The following is a 15,518-nucleotide window of genomic DNA, read 5'->3' on the forward strand; positions in this document are numbered from 1 at the left end:
TTATCATAACATGGAAGAGTAGATTACGAAATTATCATAACGTGGAACCGTAACATGGGCGAGCAAATGAATATAGCCAATTGGCGAGAAAATCATCATCCATTATTTGTAAATATACAGGCGAACCAAATGACCTTTTAATTTTCTACTACTGGCCAAGCCGTGCGGGTACCACTAGTTTCAAATAAAATGTAAATCTTTCACGTGATGGGTAGCTCATGGTTGCAGGCAGAGATCGCAAAAAGTTCAATGGTTTGAAATGTTTACCTTTTGCCGTTTTTTATTTGTTAACACAAATAAAATTATTGTAGCTGATTTTGGTATCGAAGCAAGGCCACTAAGAGCATTTACTTTTCCCTGGTTCCGTGTTTGCAATTAGCAAAACAATAGACTAGCAAAGGAATTGTGATTATCTTTTCTTTTCTATGTTTTCTCATGCTATCTAAAAGACATTAAATTAGAATAAATTTATGTGCGTTCTGGCCCCCGAGATTCCACTTAATACGAAAAACAACCCTCGGTGTAGGTTTTCATTTAAATTTTTAATGTTATAAAAAACACTTAAAATCCAGTTTTTTAAAAAAAATAAAGAAAAAAAAATATATTGGAAGTGGAAACCACATTGGAGAATGAAATTAACTACCAGGAACCCTTATTTTGATTTGAAATTAATAAATATCTTTGTGCTGAATCAGGACGCAGAATTAAAGAACGTCTAAAGTGATCAAATTTGCAATAAATAAATAAATAAATAAATAAATAAATAAAAATAAAATAAACATGCAGACACATGTTTGGAGGTATTAAGGAACCTTTTTGTAGGATGAATTTAAATACAAAAGCTCATAATTTTCAGCATTGGAAAATCGGTTCCTTGAAGACTCAAAACATGCGTCTGCAAAGTTTTGCACTTCAAACTTAATAATTAACTGATTTACGAAACCAAAGTGTTTTCTCTTATTTCAAATGATTTTTAAGTGCATAATGTTTTACAGGATTACTTGACTGCTTTACACGTAGCGGCACATTGCGGCCATGTCAAGGTGGCCAAACTACTTCTTGACAGAAAGGCAGATCCAAATGCCCGGGCTTTGAATGGATTCACCCCTCTCCACATTGCCTGCAAGAAGAACAGAATCAAAGTTGTCGAACTATTGCTGAAGCATGGGGCCTCCATTGAAGCTACTACCGAAGTAAGTGAGAGAAATTGGTTTTCTTTTTCTTCTTCTTAATTTTTTTTTTTTTTTTTGAAATAGACGGAAATTATTTGAAACGGTTGAATATTGTAAAGCCTTTCAACAAGAAAAATTGATTATATATGTTTTTCCTCTTTTTTTTTTGCAAGAAGATAATCTTACGATAAATGAGAGGCTTTTAAAAAAGGAGGGAACAACTGTATAACTTGCGGCAAGTCATCATTTTTAGGCAGCCTATAAGAAAATGAGAAAAGCTTTTACAGAAGAGATTTTGCTTAAGATTCCTAACGTATCTTAGAGCCTTGTGGTCACACTGGTATTTTATAATGCATGATAATGTTAGAAGCAAGCGTTTTTTTCAAAAATATTTGGACAATTTTCACCGTTTGGTGTCACCGGTTCTTTGAAAATTTTCGAAATTGAATAACCTTTGCACAACTTAACAAAAAATTTTCCAGCGCACACAAGTACCGCATTTCAGTATGTTGTTTTTCGCATTCGCGTGGGTTGCGATAACAAGCTTAAAAAATTTAATATATACCATTATAAAACGTTGCGATGAACAACATGCTGTGGGCTCAGTAGGTCTACCAAATTACTTAATTCCCAATTTAAATCAAGAGCCCTCTTAAAACGATTCTCCTCATTGTAAGTTATAACTGCTTTTGTCAACAAATCCAAATGCCTACAACTCTGTTGAAGTATTAGTTTTGTCTAAGTTCGAGGTTAAATTGGGGTTTGAAAAGCTTAATGCCCCAGGTTTTATCATTTGCGTAGATATTTAGACAACATCCTCCTTGTTTAATAAATTTAAATAACTGTATCATGTCCGTCCCTTCGGACTCTCTTTTGTTCAATCTACACATATTAAGCAGCTATGATTCTATGCTTAAAAGCATAGAATCATGATTTAAATCTGAAAGTTCATTTATAAACTTAGTATTCCTCTTTTGAACTTGCTTCTATTCTTTAATATCTTCCTTAAGAAACGAAAAATAAATCTGAATATCGTAATAAAGGTTGAATCATATGTAAAATACCTTTTGTTAAAAGCAACTTTTCGAATCTGAATGTTTCATTTTATTGATGTTACTTAATTATCATTTTGTAGTCTGAGTTAACACTTAGTTTCATTGATGTTACTTTTTTTTCTTTTGTAGTATGAGTTAACACTTTGTTTCAATGATGTTACTTATTTATTCTTTTGCATTCTGGGTTAACGCCTTGTCTCATTGATGTAACTTACTTGTTCTTTTGCAGTTTGGGTTAACGCTTTGTTTCCTTGATGTTACCTTTTATCTCTTTTGCAGCCTGGATTAAAGCTATGTGCCATTAATGTTACTTATTTGTTTTTTTTTGCAGTCTGGGCTAACGCCACTGCACGTGGCTTCCTTCATGGGCTGCATGAACATCGTCATTTACTTGATACAAAATGGAGCCCATCCAGACGTGCCCACTGTGAGAGGAGAAACTCCACTTCACCTGGCAGCACGAGCCAACCAGACAGACATCATCCGCATATTGCTGCGAAATGGGGCGTCGGTGGATGCAAGAGCTAGGGTGAGTGCATTGCAATGCACTTTGTTAATATTTTACAAGACAGGATTTTCTTCTTCTAAACCATGGACTCTCAACTTTTTCCCTACTGGAGGACAACTACGTATCCTTTAGAGTCCTGTGCTGACCACATGCGATAGAAATAATATTTTCACAACAATTATATTAGGAACAGAAACTCCTCAGCCGGCGGGCCAACTAACGCGAACGTTTTCTTGGTGGGAGAGGACGACCCTTACCCCCCCCTCCCCCAACTGAGTTTCAGCTGTAAAAAAGATGAATTTAAAAGTTTTCTTTAATAAATTTAATAACCGTTACAAAAATGGTGTAGGTAAACTTTCACTAGCACACGGACCACATGATAACTGCTCATGGACCACACGTTTAAGAATCACTGTTCTAAACAACAAAACGGCGATCCATTTTGACAAGACTTAGAGACAGGAAAGCCGATTTCCGTGTTTTTATAACAAGCATTTTTATATTTTCTAACTTACCTTTTCAAAATTTTAAGAAATCATTACCAAATTATAATGGAAAAACAACGTAAATATAAGTGAAAGCAGGGGTGCCCACCTGGAGGGAGAGGGTCATGGCGCAGACTGCGCCATTGAAATTTTAAGAAGGATTGTTTTGAGGGATATTTTCTCATTTGGGGGGGGGGGTCCGCGATATTGAGGGGGTGCGCCCTTGCCCTTAGCACCCCTGGTGAAAGTGTTCATAGTGATAAATTATCTGAATACAATTAATCATTACTACAATTTCAAAAGCATTTGTTAAACAATAGTATTGAATTGGACGTGTATTACCTGCAATTTGGTCTTAGGGTGTTAAAAATAAATTCCTGATTTTAAAACAGCTCTGTATTCAATTTCTACAACCGAAAATCATATACTTCAAAATCTGTCTAACATAAGTCACATTATTAACTCTTTGCAGAAAAGCGTAAAAACGTTTGTCTCTTGCATACAAAGTTCGGGATTTGCACTCTTATGGCACTGGTAAACAATTATAAAGATTTTTTAAAAAAGGGATTACGTTCTTACGGCCCAACGCGAAAACGTATTCTACATACGATGCAGAAAACCTGAAGAACCTGAAAATCTTCGTTAGGGACTTAAACAGGGGTGATTGTGTTCCGGTATTTTACCGAATTTCCGGTATTTTCGGACGTATTTCCGGTATTTTTATGTCTGAAAATACCGGAATTATGTTTTTTTTTGTTATGCTTTTATCTCCCTACCTCCGCAATTTTTTTAAAAATTATATAATACTCATCAAATATACCTGCCAGAGCCTTAAGATGGACACCTATCCCTTAAGATGGACAAATGTCAAGACAATTTTGTATAACACCAGCTCAAAATTAAAATTTTAATCACATGTACACACACTATTTTGACTCTGACTATTGAACTATTTAATACTATGGCATAAGTGCACTTAAGTAATAGGGGCCAAATATTACCCCCCCCCCCCCCCCCGTTCTCGCTTTGAAACTTTCAGGTATTTTTTCATGAACTCACAATCACCCCTGGATAGTCTGGCATATAGGTGCAGAATTGGTACTGGGTTAAAATTTATTTTTTCATCTCTTTTGCCCCATTAATGTAGATCGAGTATCATTCCAATAAATCTGGAGCAGTGAGATTTTACTATTATTTTTTTACATAGTTACCTATTACAGTGAAACATGTGTAAGTTGACCACTTGCGGTGCACTACTTTAGTGGTCAACTTAAACAGGTGGTCAACTTATAGAGGTTTAATTACATGATAAAATCTAATTCTGTGCCTGAAAATAGTAGTCAACTTATACAGGTGGTCAACTTACAAGGGTGGTCAACTTTACAGGTTTTACTTTATCTACATTCGGTCGAATTTGCTGTTACAATCTATACACTCTACACTCTCCGTTCCATAGTACACAGTTAAAACATCTGTTCATTATTTCCATCCAGGAAGAACAAACGCCGCTGCACATTGCGGCCAGACTGGGCAATGTGGACATCGTGAGTTTACTTCTTCAGCATGGAGCTGCAGTGGACGCGGTCACCAAGGACATGTACACAGCACTGCACATTGCTGCTAAGGAGGACCAGGAGGAAGTGGCATCCGCCCTTATGGATCACGGAGCTTCTCTTACCTCAACAACCAAGGTGATGAATTGCTTTTTTGTACTTTTCCTCCATAAATGTTTTTATTTAACGGTTGGTTATTCCAGTGCTATTAGGATAATGCCAGAGCCAAATATCCCAAAACACTGATAAATATTGCAAAAACACCTCATTATTCAAGTTGAAAATTATTCAGAGCTTGGAAACACTAGAAATTCTGTAAAATATGCATCTGTATGAAAGCATTTACTGCAACTGTTTCACCTGTTATTAATTAACATGGGTCACCAAATGTGTGTAGTAATGTTTAATGTATCTAAAAAGTGTAGCCTATAGTGAAGCAGTTAAATTAGCTACAGTAGATTAGCAGGTACATGGAAGGGTTGTAGGGAAACTTCCTACTTTCTTGTACTTTCTTTTGTCAAACGTCCGCCGAATCTCCGAAATTTTTTTTGCTTTGCTCCTTAAAACGTTAAAACTAAGGAAATACATGTTTTAAGGTGCCTTTATTACTTTAAAATTAAAGGAATAGTGCTTGTTAAACTTTTACTGCATGCAAAAATGTCAGTAGATGGGGTTTTCTTTTGTAATATGTTGGTAACCAAAAGCTGCTTATATTGATCGTGTGAACTTTCAACAAAAATTTTACAGTACACGTTTTTTACTGTATTTTTCTGTTTATATTTGGAGTTTTAAAAAACACATGAAATAAATTTTACAGCTCATACTTATGCAAATAAAAATAGCACGGACTAATATTATAAACGCCTATTTTATAAAATAAATATACAGTGAAACTCCGATTTTACGTCCCTCAAATCTACGTTTCCCCTTATTTAACGTTTTTTCACCGGGTCACATGGTCCCATCATCAGTTTTGCTGCTTTGTATTTCTCGTACTTGGCGTTCTTCCCGTAGTTTACGACTTTTTTAACCCAGTCCCTTGAGAAACGTAAATTGGGGTTTCACTGTATTTCTTACAAAAAAGACGCTCTTATTCATGTTTAATTTTTTTTCTTACAGAAAGGGTTCACACCTCTTCACTTAGCTGCTAAATACGGCAACATTAAGGTTGCCCGACTGTTGCTGCAGAAGGGTGCACCTGTTGATGCTCAGGGAAAGGTATACTTTTTTTTGTACTGTTTTTTACTCTTCATTTTCAGCATGGAGTTATTTCATGGTAATATGTAATTATGAAAAAATTGTGATTTTTGTGTTTATTTCTTTTTCTCTTGTATACTGCAGCAAGCTAATAAAACAAAAGTTCCCTCACTAAATGATATTTGAGGCAGAAGCAAAGGGTAGTAAGTGCCAAATTAAAAACCTGGAGATAACCAGTACAAGTGATAGGTTAACCTCTCCTCTGTTTTGGAGCAAGAGTTAGTACTAGTAGCCGGGTAGATGTTGCTCTACAGCATTATTTATAGAAAACAGTTTCAATGAAAACCTGCCTAGAACTGGAACTTTCGACGTGTTTTACTCAAAACTTGAAGATGTTCACTTACATCCCTTTGCTTCTCACTGTTTCATATGAAGTTTGATGAATTATTGACAAACTTATGGCGTTGTTACAAAAAAAAAAAAAAAACTTTTAGAAATAAGATACATGATTTGCTGAATCAAAGCAACAATGCTGACGAATGTCTTTGGAATCAATGTTGAAAGAAATTGCTATAAAATCAATCTAAAGGGTGTTTTTTTAGAGGTATAGAACTTTAGGTTCAAATAAAACACCGTTAAATGATGTAAATTGCCATGAATTTGGCTTTATTCGAAAGATGATTCTTTGCCATTTTTATTTAAATGTGATTTCTGGTATATGGCCACTTCGGCTGGCTTGGAAAACGTCTAATCGGGAAGTCCTATTTTCTATCACTTTTTGCAGCAATGGGGACCGTATGTGAGTGATATGTGGCGAATGTTCTTGTAAAAGACGTCAATCGTCTGTGGCTTATCGGTGTAGACCTGAGATTTCACACAGCCCCACAAAAAATAGTCCAGCGTAGTAAATCGCATAATCTCGCAGGCCAATTCACGGGTCCATTGAGCGAAATTATTCGTTCACCGAACGTTTCTTTCAATAAATCAATTATGACACGCACTGTGTGGCGTATTGCACTGTCCTGTTGTCTATTCATGATGACAAACCAAACTAAACACAAAACAAGTGATAACTATCAAAATGGCCCACAGATCAAAAAGTGTTCCCAACTTTAAGTTCTATACCTCTAAAAAAAACACCCTTTATATACGGAGAATAATCTGTTAAATCAAGGAATACGTTACTTATTAATAAGAAATACCGTGTTCATATTGGTAGATTGAGCAAATTTAAACTTCAAAGTTTTTTCTCTCCTTAATGCTATTGTTACCATTATTTTAGAACGGAGTTACACCGTTGCATGTTGCCGCACACTATGACCACGTGAACGTTGCTCTGCTGTTGCTGGACAAGGGTGCTTCGCCGCACGCCATGGCTAAAAACGGTTACACGCCGCTCCACATTGCGGCCAAAAAGAACCAAATGGACATTGCCAGCACACTTCTTGAGTACGGGGCCAAAACAAACTCTGAATCTAAGGTAAGTACTAGTTCAAAGCGAGTAGGAAGATTATTGATACAGTAGAATCTGCTTAATTCGGTGTGACAGGGAATCTAGTGTCCTTCGAAATATTGGAAATACAGATTAAGCAAAATACCCTACACCTTGAGTCAAGGTACATAGACATTAATTCAAAATTGTATTTTGCATTAAGGTGAATGAAATATAAAACTGCATAAAAGACAACTACAGAAATATAAAATTCGGCGTGCAAAAATACATCAATATTGCGTTAACTCGCCGCTTATTTATACAGTATGTACATCTAAAGGGTTATCCGGATTGAGCGAAGTCCAGTTCAATAGGGTCCGGATTCGGATTAGTGAGGATTTACTGTATTTTATTTTTTGTTTATTCGCAACTCCAATAAACTATAGGAGGCGCTGCAGCCACTGTCTAATGGCGGATAAAAAACGTAAAACAAACAAATGCCGTAACTTATAACTTGCTTTGACGCTTAGTGAATTACAGTAATTTTTCATCGTGTTTGTGGGAAGCCTTCTTTTCTATTCTTCTGAAATTCCCTTCCATCACAAACTTTCTGAAGCCTGTAATTTACCGCGAAGAAAATACGTGGAATGGATTGCTTTACCTTTTTCTTTAGTATTGTTAATCACCGCAAGGTAGCGTATTCAAGCTCTGGAGTTGCGAATAGTGTCATTTATGAAAATATTAGCTATGATCTTCAACGTTAGTTCTGTTACTTTTCCAGTTTTGCTTACAAATTCGTTTCTTATAAATAAGCAGGACGCTTCAAAGCTTTATTATTTCAGTTCAGATGTTTATTTTCTTTCTGTTTGGAAGAAATCGAACCTTCGAAATTTGATGTGAGGGAATGACCCTCAAAGCACAGTGACTGAACTAAGAACCCCTATCTGAAAGTCACGTGAAGGTCACATAAGGGTCATTCCATGCGAAATAAGCAAATCAGCTGTGGCTGACATGTCACAGATTTCAATGAAAATTTTTATTTAGGTAAACCATGCATATCTATGAGGGAATGCAAAGTATGGAAGTTTAAAAACGGTTTGTTGCTTTGTTATTGAAATTAGAAGTTGATGCTTACGCTAAGCCTAAATTTTCAGAGTTCATGGTGGACAGTTTGTGACTCAATAACTCCATAAGTTATAAACGTACACTTGAAAAATAAATATCTCCATATTCTATAAACAAATCTCTATTGAGAAATAGCAAAGTAAAATTTATTAGGATCTTTTTTTGAATCTGAGATATTAACAAAGATTGAAATTTTGCCAATTTACTTCAGATTTCAATTCACTCTTCCAGATCTTTTAATGAAAAAATAACAGTAAAAATGATTCAGATTGAAAAAGTATCTATAACTGACTATCTGCTCTAATTTCGTAATTGTTTATGAATTTCTTGATGACGAAATCATACTTTAAAAAATTAAAAATGTCCGAAAATTTCATTTTTTTTCCCTCTATTTCAGATGTTTTTTTGAAGATGAGGGAATGCTCTAAATTTACTCAATTTTTTTTACCTAACACATTGAAGTGTCTTTTAGATGCTACTAAATTTTAATCATTGGTATCAGCGTATTTTTGTTGCTAGAGTAACTTGAACTAAGGTAAAATTTCATTAGTTAATCCTTTTTATTGTAAGTTTAGCAAAACTAACCATTTCTTTCGTATTTCATTTTCTCAAAAGCATAGTTATGAAGTACTTGCTGAAATGTTTCCTTAATTATTGTGTTGAATTTTCCTCTCCATTTGTGATATAGGAAAAATAGCTCTTAGAGAACATACTAAGTTTAAAGCTATGGGCAGAGGATTATCTCGTCTAATTCACAATAGCATTTGAGATTGGGCTATGAGTTTGAGGAAATTTGTTTATCCATGAATAAGATATTTGACGAAATACACTGCATCCCCTTTTGGTTTACAGGGGTCTAAAAATGTCATTTTTGTCATTTTTCCGATTTTTGAGGGGCTATAATCTATAAAGGGTACACAAACACACAGCAACAGTTACATATTCTTTTTAGCATTGTTCCAGTAATTAGTTTTTGCCGTATTTCATTTTGTGTTTCCGTCCCCTACGCGAGTTATCCCCCCTTTGAAATGAGTAAAATTTTTACATTTGACCTTGAACTTCAACCTGTTGCCATTATTTTAATTATTAACTTCCAGCTACGTTACTTAGCATGTAAGACTATCAACTTATACACTTTAACATCAAATCTTTAAATTAACTATCATAAATGTAATTCAAATAGATTTTGGCCAAAATGCAAAAAGTCCCTTTTTTGACTACGAAAATCCCTTTTGATGACCTCTAAAAAATCAAAGGTCCAGTTGAGAGAAAAAATAAAAGTGGTTTTAAACATCTTTCATATGCAGCTTTAAGGGATATGAATTTCAAAAAAAAAAAAAAAAAATTTAAAATGGTCGAGCGCACGCATTCGTCAAATCTGTATGGATGACCCATAAAACACAAAGAAAATGCTATTTTTCTGAATTTTATTTTAAGTTTGGAAATTGAAAACCAATTTCGAGTTTCTTCAAGCAAATAGTAGAAACACAGCTCTATATTCTTGCAAAATTTTAAAGTTGTCTGAATTTTCCCTCATTTGAATTTTTGTGTCTATGTGAAGGAGAAAATCATCATTTTACAAAATGTCACTAAGTTTAAAACTGATTTTGAAGACAAAGGAGTTAAATACAACTTCAAAAGTAACGTAGTTTTTTTATGATACTAAGCACATTATTTGGTATTAATTTCAGCAACGCTAATGCATTCCTTAAAGATTGAGATTGAAAAATAAAATGCTTAATTATGAGAAAACTGAAATATTTTCAGGTTTTGAAACTCAGTTAAAAGTCAACTATAATGACTTTTAAAATTTTACTGATATCAGATTAATTACTCTACTCCATAGATTGCAACAACATATAACTTTTATGTTTTCATTAAATAGTTAATAAGATACAAGCCTTCAAAAATGCAACATTTAGCATTAATGAGAATGCTGTTCAATTTGACCAATTTTCAATCGCATGTAACTATTCAAATAAAAAAAATTAAGCAAAAATATTTTAGATATTATTATACAGGCATAAAAGGAACCTGTACACCAAATTTCATAAAAATCTGTTACCATGCGGCCACCACTTTTTTGTGAATTTTGCTCATTTCGTATGGAATGACCCATAAGGGTCTCCGTCGTGTGATGGTCACGAAACGTCGCTGTGAAGTCCTCGTTGTAGCAACTTAGGAATGTCATTCCGCTGTGACGTCACCTAGAGATATTCTAGTGAGATCTTCAGAAAGTTACTATGTCAGCGGTCACAAATTAATTGTTGCAGCGACTTCACTGTGAAGTCTTCAACAAGTGTAGCAACTTACGAATGTTTTTCCACAGTGACGTCACAAAGAGATGTTACAGTGATGGCTTGGAAATGTTACTTTGTGACTGGTCACAATTTAATTGTTGGAGCGACGTCGCTGTGAAGTCCCATGGAACGCGACATAAAATATATGACAGAGTGACCTTTTGATGTCTTTATAACTTTGCCGTGACATGTGCTATCAAAGTAATAACAGGTTTAAGTCATTTTCAGTATACAAAATGCTTTCACAGAAACCTTAAAAAACAATATCCCTGTCATCATTAACTTTATTTTCTTACTGGAATTCTTCATTTTTATCTAAGAACTGTTCACATTCATCAAGGGCATTGCCAATTTCGCATTGGAAGAAAGACTTAATGACAGTTTCTTCATTAATTTTAGATTAAAACGCCTTTTTTCAGTCGTAAAACATTTCACTGAATGCTTATGGATTTGAAAACTGGTTGACATCTTTCATCTTTATTACATACTAGCTGCGTTGCCCGGCTTTGCCCGGTCTACCATGAAAATAAAAATTGTGTCAAGAAGTGACGTATGCTCAGCGATCAGGCTTAAATAAAAGAAAAAAAAAATTCATGCAAAAGTTCCCTTCTAAACACAATGATGACAGTATTAAAATACTTTTAAGAAATTAAAATGGAAAAGATGGGTTTAAAAAGCGTAACCATTGAAACACAAAATAAAATAAGTTTAAGAAATTAAATTGACTAATGATACCCGCACGGCTTCGCACGTAGTAGAAAATGGAAAGGCCATTTGGTTCGCCTCTATATTTACAAATATTGGATTATATTCATTCGTTTGCCCATGTTACGGTTCCACGTTATGATAATTTCGTAATTTTTTGTAACGTGGAATCGTATACCATGTAGTGATAATTTGCTCGGTAAAATTTTCTTAAAATTGGAATAGAAAAAGAACAAAATCGAATTTTCGAAAAATCGCTTCGAGGTGCACACCCCAATGCTACAAACTAACTTTGTGCCAAATTTCATGAAAATCGGCCGAACTCTCTAGTCGCTATGCGCGTCAGAGATCCAGATAGAAATCCAGACAGACTTTCAGCTTTATTATTAGTAGAGAAGAGAAGATGAACCCCATTACTAGCAAAAGGGTTTTAAATAAAATTGTGCGTCTTTTACTACGAAAAATGAGGCGCAAAAATATTGTTTAATCCTTAAAACAAAATAAAGAGAGTAAATTTAACACTTGGCGGTAATTGAAGGGAAAAAAACGATGAGTTTATACATATGAAAATACCATTGCACTGAGAGTCTTTATTAAGAAACATCCTAAATTTGTAATATTCATTAAATCAATTATTGTTTAAAATTTTAACGGTAGTGCTGGAAAAGTTAATTTGTGACAAAATTAATAATGATCTACTTCAAGTGCAGCATATTTCTCTTTCACAGGCTGGATTCACTCCTCTTCATCTCTCCTCTCAAGAAGGTCACGCGGATATGTCAGCTCTGCTCATTGACAATAAGGCAGATGTGAACCATCGAGCAAACGTAAATATTTCTATACATTTTTGTTTTGTTTTTTCCATCAATGAAAAATAAGGACATTGGGTAACAGCACCAGTAACAGACAAGGGTCCAGTAACAGAAAGTTGTAAGTTTGGATTTAAATAATAAGAATTTTAGGTGAGAAGAACTGATGTTGCTGTGACCCATGAATACGGTGCAACCATCTAGTGTTATTAGAGTGAAATTTATGAGCCAGTTGGTATTTACAAGGCAGTGGTGGAAGGTTATGAACAGCCACCACATGGGCAGCCGATGTTTCATGTTCATTTGAATTTAATAAGGTTTTAGATCTAAAACTAAAGAACTTTTGAACATTTTGCAGAGAAAAGGGGAATTCTGTCTATTACTCATCCTTTCCTCATCCTCTGGTTTTCATCAGAATTATCGGTGTCTGTTACTGGGGAGGAGGGGGGGGCAGACCTCTTTTCGAAAAGGAGCGTATAAAAATAGAATTCACTCGTTCAGAGGATCTAGAAGCAGCCAAACGTTAGCCGAGATGTAGTTGCAAGAAAGAAAAATAGTTTAGAAAATCTAAATGCATTAAAAGGCTCAGAAAATTTGAGTTAACCTGAGAGCGATGTCTTTATCATTAGTGTTAATGGTGCTGTTACCCTAATTAGAAACCTTTTTGAGGTTCAAGAATGTTGCACAATGTTCCACATTGTGTTATATTATTTCCTTTTACGCAATGGTTTGGGCAACTTATCCTGGCAGCGTTGTAAAGCGTTGTAGGATCTGCGTAGCCTTCACAGTGCTGCCGTGTTTAGTTTGCCCCAACTATAGAGTATCCTTATTCCTATATGTGCTCATGATTCAGATAAGATTTTACTTGACCCAATTAATCAGAAATCAAAGGTTAAGACAATGGATAATGACGTAATGGTGCGACAAGTTTATGATCGCCCCCATGTTGTGTACTGTTAAAATGATTCGTTAATTTAAGAATCAAGATAAATTTCAAAGTTCGTAACTAAAATAAAAATTTTCTTTGTTGATCTAAGTAGGAATTTTTTTTTTTTTTTTTTTTGTTTTTCGTTCTTTATATGTCATTAAAAAACTCCCAATTCTAAGAAAATAAATACATGTGTAATGTTTTAACGTTTGTTAATTTTATGATTCTCTAGAACGGTCTTACTCCTCTCCATCTGTGTGCCCAAGACGACCGTGTGAGTGTGGCTTCGATTCTAACCAAGAACGGAGCCGAAGTCTGCCCCAAGACCAAGGCGGGATACACGCCCCTTCACGTGGCGGCCCACTTTGGACAAATCAATATGGTGCGGTTCCTGTTGCAGAATGAAGCCAGCGTACATAACACAACTTCGGTGAGTAAGCTTGCAAGACTGCCTTTATCTGGTTTAAAATAAATAAAAAAATTGACATTATTAGAGCAAAAAGTGAAAAAATATTGTAGACACGTATTTAGAGATTGCAGTGGTTCTTTTTCATTGCAGAAAAGTTTTGAGCTTCAGAAGCTAAGTAACCTTGTACTGTCCACCTTTGAGAAGTTGAGCTATGGCCTTGAGCAATTCCATTTCTTTTAAGGGAGAGCAATCAGTAAGAAGCTGAATTGTTAGGCGCAGAGTTGGGCTACGATTGCAACCCTTTTATTGGCGAGAAAATCCTGTACCGCTTGCTACTTCTTACCTGAAGTATATTCACCAAATAGGGAATAACACTGAAAGCTAAATCCGCAAGTTCTAAGCTGTTTTTCGTCATTCCTATTTCAACAAATGGAATCGTTTAATCGGTCGGGCTGTCTAGCTCAAATTGCCAGAGGTGGACAGCACTTTATTATTAGTAGAGATGAAAAGGCATGACTTACAGTGATTGAAATTACGATGTAACTTTAAAATTACTGATCAAAATGAATTCATATTACACCAAAGCAAACGTAAGGCAGTGGAACTTTCTTTGTTGAAGGATTTTTTTTTCAATGCGTACGTTCGACGAGCACTACCGGTAGCTACCGATTAGTTGATTACGTGACAGCTAATGATCATGTGGTTCCCTGCGGTTAGTCACTGGTCGACCGGTTAAGTTCGTCGAACGCAACCAATGTGTCAATAGATGCTATTGTCAGAGTATTGTCAAGGAAAAGGCCCAAATGGATTCGTTAAGCAAACGAATTAGCCATAATACATTCCTACAGAGTTTACGAGGGAGTGAACGTGAACCACCTTTTACTGACAAGTGAGTGACAAGCAGAGGCGTAGCTAGACCCGACTTTCGGGGGGGGGGGTTACTTCTTTTATATATATATACAGTCGGACCTCTATATATCGAAGTAGCAAATTGCCGGAAAAAAATTCGATATATAGAAATTTCGATATATGGAAATTACCTTATTTTATCATAAAAATCTCCTAAAACATTAAAATTAAAGCTTATGTTTGTGTATGAAACCCTATTTCTAATTTATACGAGCTTCGGATTAAATGAAAATTAATATTTAAAAAATTAACAGAAATTACATTTTTGCGCTTTCATACATTTTCATTCTTCGGCAATTTAACTTGATCCGCTACATAAAGGAGATTTTCATTTTGACAATGTAATCGAGAGAAAAGTAAAAAAAAAACATTCTACCTAACTTGAATGATTTTTACTGAAACTAAGGAATGATAATCAACAGAGAAAAGGGATAACTTGAAACATTATATTACAGTGCTACTGGTTAAAACTAAGATTTGAAATAAACTTAAGGAAATTTAAGAACTCCAGAACGGAACAACGACCTATATACACACCCCTTAACCCCAGATTCCTTCTGAGTTTCGTAGCAACCTTTGAACATAATTTTCTCCCGTAACCTTCAGTTTTCATGAGACAAACAGTTAAAAGTGGAAAAAAAAAAAATCTACGAATGTCTCGAAAAAAATTTCGATATATAGAGATTTTTTCGATACATAGAAACAATTTTTCTATGTAATGAACATAGAAATTTGCTGGGATTTCGATATATAGAAAATTTCGATATGTGGAAGTTCGATATATGGAGGTTCGACTGTATATATATATATATATGTGTGTGTGTGTGTGTGTGTGTGTGTGTGTGTGTAAACTTTTTTTAGTATTAAAAAAAAAGATGGAGGTGAATCTTACATACTTTGGAATGGAGTGCCCAAAGTCCGATTCTTGTGT

General features: G+C 34.9%; 1 protein-coding gene across 1 annotated transcript in view; it reads left to right on the top strand.

The window, feature by feature from the left end:
- Nucleotides 1–15,518, top strand: part of LOC129226948 (ankyrin-2-like) — a 227,201-nt gene that overhangs the window by 82,486 nt on the left and 129,197 nt on the right. The window contains exons 10-16 of the mRNA XM_054861576.1: nucleotides 996–1,193; nucleotides 2,559–2,756; nucleotides 4,714–4,911; nucleotides 5,893–5,991; nucleotides 7,253–7,450; nucleotides 12,261–12,359; nucleotides 13,502–13,699. Coding sequence (XP_054717551.1) covers nucleotides 996–1,193; nucleotides 2,559–2,756; nucleotides 4,714–4,911; nucleotides 5,893–5,991; nucleotides 7,253–7,450; nucleotides 12,261–12,359; nucleotides 13,502–13,699 — 1,188 coding nt within the window. The remainder of the gene's footprint in view (nucleotides 1–995; nucleotides 1,194–2,558; nucleotides 2,757–4,713; nucleotides 4,912–5,892; nucleotides 5,992–7,252; nucleotides 7,451–12,260; nucleotides 12,360–13,501; nucleotides 13,700–15,518) is intronic.

This window comes from Uloborus diversus, chromosome 7 (genome assembly GCF_026930045.1).
Source record: "Uloborus diversus isolate 005 chromosome 7, Udiv.v.3.1, whole genome shotgun sequence".
Taxonomy (NCBI): Eukaryota; Metazoa; Arthropoda; class Arachnida; order Araneae; family Uloboridae; genus Uloborus; species Uloborus diversus.